A 6,982-nucleotide genomic window follows, 5' to 3' on the forward strand; every position below is an offset into this window, starting at 1 on the left:
ATGGATTCTTTGAAGATGTTCAAAGGTTATGGCAAAGTAGAACACGAGCAACACCACCTTGAAGATCATTGTAACCCCAAACCCAAACCTAAATTCTCAAAACCCTTCATCGCCACAATTTCCATCTTCGCAATACTCTTCCTCACTCTCACCTTCGCCTTTGCCCTAGCATCCATCCTCCACCACACCAAGTCACAACAACAACTTCTGATCAACTTGGTCGAGTCGATCCGATTCGTTTGCAATGTCACGCGCTTCCCCAGTGCGTGCCTCCCTGCCATCCCACCCTCTGCCAACATCGCTAACCGTAAGCGATCCTCTCCCTCTCACTTTGTGCATCGCTCTAAGCGCTCCAGAGCCTCAATTCCATGCTCGAAACAAAGAATTCACGTGCGCTCGCCAACTGTAGGATTCATCTAGACGACGTGCTAGGTCGACTTAGCGACTCGCTGTTGGCCTGGGCGGCACTCACGGAGGTGACAATCTCCGACGTCCAGACCTGGGCGAGCATGGCGATGACGGACCAGGAGACGTGCCTTGACGGGCTGGAAGAGGTGGGTGATGTGGCAACGATGGAAGAGATGAAGAAAATAATGAAGAGGGCGAATGAGTACACTAGTAACAGTTTGGCTATTGTCGCTAATATTCACAACTTGTTACAACGATTCTACATGGCACTCCACTGAAGTTGAAGTTTTTGAATCGTTGTGTTATTTTTTATATGAATTTTGTGTGTATTATGGAGGTTGTGAATATGTGATTCTTAATTAATTGTATAATATGTATGTGGCTATACGAAAAATGTTGTATTGACCATTTTAATTAATTTCTCTAGCACGATATCCATGCTTCCTCCACACGGGTGATTCGGTTGCATTCATATGTTTTATAGACAAGTAAATAATGTAATACATATTCAATTTTGTTGCTTCTAAGTGTGACACCCTCTACCCCTCACATATATACTAATAGAGGAATAAAAATTTAAATATTAATTAAAAGTATTTTTAAATACAAGCCTTTCAAAGGGGTAAAAGACTCACATTTTCTTCCTTCTAAATCATATTCAAATTTGTCCAAATAAATAATAAAGTCATCTCGGCTCAAACAAGGTTGTCTAAGCTTCATACAATTGATATAGAACCTATATCCTAATGTCACATCCTATCAGAGTGTTGTGTTCCCATATCCTCTAGCATGAGGTTCTTCATAGTCATCCACCTATTCATCTGCTCCCCCGAATACAAAGTTCAAAATCATCACAGGATCCAAACACAAACAACACGCAGGGAGTGAGTTATCACATTCCTAACTATTGGAGAGAAACAAGATAACATGTAGGTATAAATATCATATAAACAAAATACAACTTACTTAAGCATCACTCACGTTATTTCACCACTTTGTCGCATAACATTACCTCGCAACACCACACATTTCATTTATTTTCACAACATTCACGTACTCAAGGATCAAAACACAATATCATCAAGTCAATCAATATCGATTAATACACAAGCGTTATGCAACATATACACTAAGACTCAATCCTATATGCAATATGGTACCATGTCAGTGAAAAACCACGTCGGGCGCCTAGGAGTACATGACAAGACAAATCACACACTAGTAAGTCAGGTCACTCTCACTAGGTAAGATCATAGGGAGACCAGTCAGGGTCACGGTGTTTTGCGAGAATGCTCCAACCACATGGGATCAACATAGGCTTAAAGGAACACTTAAACCGGGTGACCCCCAAGGCCTACACTCCGAAGAGTCTGTCAGGGCCTCTCCCTCCTGATTCAGGTCCAACCCAGAAAACATTTTAGCACACAGACTCTATCTATGAACTGTACAAAACACACGACTCCTCAATTGTTCTCAAAATAGTTTTAACTCATTGCTCTTTACGGGTCTTAGCATTAACTCGTCGCCCTTAAAGAGACTTAACATTAACTCATCGCCCTTAAAGGATCTTAGCATTAACTCGTCGCCCTTGAAGGGTCTTAGCATTAACTCGTCGCCCTTAAAGGGACTTATAGTCGTGCGATTGTACAATCCATAGTGTACAACTCAATGCATACAACATCTCAATGCACACAACATCTCAATCACGTGCATACTTAGTTTATCACATACACTCGATCTCTATCACAATGGTATAATCTCAAAATAGCATGTTATCACACCTCATGAATCATATTCACTTCACCTATGAACTATGCAATACGCACAACTACTCAATTATTTTCAAAATCATTTTAACTCGTCGCAGTTGTGATTAAACTCGTCGGGTTCCCACAATGGACCCCATCACAATACTCATCGCGCAAAACTCGTCGCCTTTAAAGGGTCTTACAGTTGTGTGATTACACAATTCATAGCTCACAACACAATACACATCTCAATATACATGTATTCCATCATTCATCACATGTTCAATTCACCACATACTCAAAATTTGAATCATCATTTCATATCCACAATATAACAATTTATACAAAAGATTATCACAACCTAGGGACTAAAACCCCTAAAATAATATTACACAATAATATCAAAATCATAGGTCAAAATATACAAATACCAAGAGCACAATTTGTCAAGCAATTCTCATCAGAACAACAATATTTTATTTATAATAATAAAGGAAAAATTGCAATTTAATAAACATCCCAAAATAAAACCCCAATTTAATCCTTTAAGGATCCCTACACATGTTCTCACTAACCCCCAATTGTGAATAACTCATCCCTTACCTCTAAGCGGGCTCACGTGTCTTCCGACAGTGATAGAGACATCTCTAACAATTTCCTGAGATTCATCTGATTGCTTTGATAGGATTTCCAAACGTTAGAGAGAATGAGAAGGGATTGAAGCATCCATTTGTATTATTTTCATGAGATTCCTTTTTCTCCCTCCACGAATATTATCTCGCAAATCCCAACGGTGAAAGTGTGTACAATTGAATTTAGAACAACATATGCACATTTCATGAAAATCCAACCGTTAATGAAACCGAAATCGTAGTTTTACTGAGACTATTTTGGATTTCTACGGGAAAAGAGAAAGCTACGGTGCGAAGTGTATTTCTCTTAGCTCTGACAAGATTTTTCAATTCTCAACGGTGAGAATGCTCGGAAATGGGTTACGAACGTGGTGCTCAAATTGGACGACGATCCAGTGGTGAATGAGTCCGAGATCGTCGTTTTTCTGAGACAAGTCGGGTGGGCTGCGGGAAAAGAAAGGGTTTTGGGGGAAGAGAAGGGGAAAAACGAAAATGAGGAAAAAAAAGAGGCACCCGTCAGTGTGAAAACTGACCTAACGCTATTTATAGCTAGGTTTAATCTATTTATTTATTTATTATTTTATAAAAACAAACTCTATTTTATTCTCTATCAAACAAATAAATAAAATATCATTTTTATTTTCTCTCAAATCATTATTTTAGTACACTTCTCTTTATTTATTCAATTATAAAAACCTTATCATAAAAATCTATTTATTTACAAATAAAAACTCCTTTTAAATTAGTCTACATAAAATGGGGTGTTACACTAAGGAGGGAGTCACATCGGGGGTGGAGGATCAAGTTAATTAGAATTTTTGTTGATAGAAATTAGAAATACAAGGTTACTTGTTATACAAGCAATTTTACCAGAATGCACAGTGAAGAACAATAAAGAGTATTAAACCAGAATGTGACCCACAAAGAGAATTGGTTCGGTATTTTAAGTGGACAACAACAGAAGAATGCAAGTATGTCTTTGAATGTGAATGGTAGGCTTCACTAAATTGCAGTTTGGTGCTAAATAAATGGGTGATGAATATTCGTACCTACATGACACAATATGCAAAGTCTCTTGTTATGTATGAAGGAATTCACTACTAGAAAAAATATTTTTTACGACATTGATTCAACATCAGTTGATAAAAAAACTGTCTTAAAAAGAAACGTGGTGACATTTTTTTTGTAAATAAATATAATCATTCTATAACAATTATGTGAAAATCGTCTTAAAAACTACTATTCTAAGATGGTGTGCAAAATCATCTTAGAATGATTGTCATTCTACGACGGTTTTTCGAAAACAATCTTAAAAGGCTGTCATTTTAAGACGATTTTACAAAACCATCTTAAAAGATTTTATGTTGTTTTCAAGACTCTTTGTATTCTTATTATCCCTCTCACTCTCTGTACTCAAGGCCACAAACTTCCTCGTCACCCACTCGCTTGCTCCGCTGTCTTTCCATCGCACAAGGTACTCCAAATTCTCACCTCTTCCTCTCTATTCAAGAATCTCCTACACCTCTGCGTACTCAAATAGCGTCCCTTCCAAAACCCTAATCACTCCTTTGAATCCTACACCGAAAAGGAGCACGATGCGGCCATCGGCATCCACAACGTAGATGTCGCGACCGTTGTTAGCTCCGAGCCAAGTCACGCGATGAAGAGGTACTCCATTCCAGTGGCGCCGTCTAAGGCTCTGCTTTGGATGATGCGTTTGACTTTGTCGTAGGACTCATCTTCGATGTCTTCGGAAGCTGTTGCTGCTTCTTGCTGTTGTTGGTTTTGGAAAACAACATTGATGGCACGGAAGCGCGTGGGTTTATGGCGAATGGTGGGAAATGATTGATGGTAGGGAGGGAAGAGGTTTTTGGGATTTGGAGAGAGTTTAGTTAAGAGGTGTTTAGGTTAGACTTTGGCACATGCGATGCCAAATTTGCCATCATTGACAAAGATGAGACAATTCAAGCTGAGGCTAAGAGAGAGTACCCTTTCTACTTGGTAAGGAGTATTATTTTATTTTCCTTTTTTAATTTTCAATAACAAATTATATGGAATTTTCAGTGAAATAAAATATGTGTGCAATTAGTAATTTAATTCTACTACTGCTATTAGTTTAGTAGGTTGAGGTTTTTGTTTCTCTTGTCTTAGAAAGAGTGGAGAATCATGATTGGGTATGTCCGTGGAAGGAGACATTGTTTTCTCTGCTTCAAGATATCCCACTTCACCTCTGCAAACATGTTGTCTCCATTTCTATTGATGGGACCTCTGTAACTACTATCATTGTCGATAAGTGGATCGATTTTTTGTTGTAAATTTTAATATTTCTGTTAATTAAATATTAAGATTATTGTGTATTTGAATTCTGAAGTAGGAATATGAATTTGATGTTGCAGTGCCACGAGAGAACTGTTGTGGAGACCTTTACTTCATATTGTGTTTTTCACATCTAGGAGGTTTATGTGTTTGTGTTGCAATTTTGACCTTTGTTTTATGTTTTGTCGCAGATTGGCTATGATCCTGAGGTGGGCTTATATCTTTCATGGCTAGTCTCTCAACTCATATCCTGAGGCCATTGCTCCTGGGACTCCAATTGCTTGTTTAAAGGAGGAAATTGGAAATAAATATGATATGTTTTGCTTTCTTAATACATTGTTTGCAATTGTAATGAGAATCTGTATACTTGAAATTACAGATTTTCAATACTTGAGAGTAACCAAGTTTGAGAGTAACCAAAGCTGCAAAAGCATGCTAACCAATTTGAAGGTCACTTTAAAAATAGGAACCAACTTGAAACTGTTCCCCTTTTCCTCCAGACATCAAACCATGTAATTGGGTTCATTGAGTTTTAAAATTGGATTTTCTCTTTTCCTTTTGCTATTTCAGTGAATATAGGATTGCCCAATTTATATAGTTGAGAATTTATAACCAAGTGACTATTCTTATATTTATGTTTTCTAGATCTGGGTGGAACTTATTGCAAATAATAAATGCTTTACTTCCCAATTAACTTATTGACAGTTGATTTTATTAAAAGACATATATAAGAGAACATTTACTACACCCTATGAAACATTTAGTTACTTGAAAAATAAGTATTAAATGTTGTTTGTATTAATATATATGGATTCTTGACTTTGTTATTAATATATTTGTCCAGAAATGGGGATTATCCAATAACACTTAAGTACATTATTGCATAAAAGAGGTTTTTCAACAGGTTCTTGAAGAAGATGGAAGTTTGTGAGCCAGTCAAATATGAAAATAGTGTTGTTTATAAAAATTCAAACACACACACACACACACACACACACACATAACTGTTATTTCTTACTCATACGGGAACACTACTTTCTCTACAAACAGGTTGAGGTTAGTTTCACTTTGTTAAAGTGTAAATTCACCAATTAAACTAATACTCAAACTCAAAGGAAAAAGCAAAGGGAGTGTACCTCAATTGACTGAACAATATGTGAATTGTTTTAAGTTTTGTAATACCAATCTTCAATTCATATATATAAAAAAAGACTCAAAGGAAAAGAAGTAAATAAAAGCACTACTTAGAACTTAATTGAAATCCTCTTCACTTTGATTTTAAGACATGGCATAATTACTTAGTACCTGTTACCATTACATTTCATGATCAAAACCAAACTTTTAAGTATGAAATATAGTGATGAATGCACTGTTCATTGGCGATTCATGAGTAGATAAACTTTAACCATATAATTGCATGAATGTAGGGGTTCTTTAATTTTGCTAGAAGATTTTGCAATTGATTACCACTTCGAGTGGTCTTATGCCTTTAGAGATTTAGATCAATGGAAAGAGTTACAATTGACTGAAATATAATGTAATGGTTATAGATTGACTTTTTTTTATGTGTTTCATTACATTCGGTTTAATTTTGCTAGAAGATTTTGCAATTGATTTTGTAGGATTGACGATTTTGTGATGGCAAACTTAGATCCTTGTTAGTTTAAAAATAAAAGATCATGATTATTATATCTTTCTCATTTAAGCAGGAGCAAGAAGAACCATCAGTCATGTAGCTAATTTTTCCTTTATTACAACAAATAATTGCATTGAATTTATTTACCATCATTTTTTTCATTAAAGGTTTTTGTTTGGTTGCTATGCTTTTGATTGATTAATTAGATTTTATGACATAGGTTGTGAATTTTGAGTATGTTG

At 36.1% G+C, this 6,982-nt stretch overlaps 1 protein-coding gene across 1 annotated transcript; it reads left to right on the forward strand.

Annotated features, from left to right (window-relative positions):
- LOC102667881 (pectinesterase 1) lies at nucleotides 1–420 on the forward strand. Its single transcript, XM_006579212.1, has one exon. The coding sequence runs from the start codon at nucleotides 1–3 to the stop codon at nucleotides 418–420; it is 420 nt and encodes a 139-aa protein (XP_006579275.1).
- Nucleotides 421–6,982: the final 6,562 nt, after the last annotated feature.

This window comes from Glycine max, chromosome 4, assembly GCF_000004515.6.
Source record: "Glycine max cultivar Williams 82 chromosome 4, Glycine_max_v4.0, whole genome shotgun sequence".
NCBI lineage: Eukaryota > Viridiplantae > Streptophyta > Magnoliopsida > Fabales > Fabaceae > Glycine > Glycine max.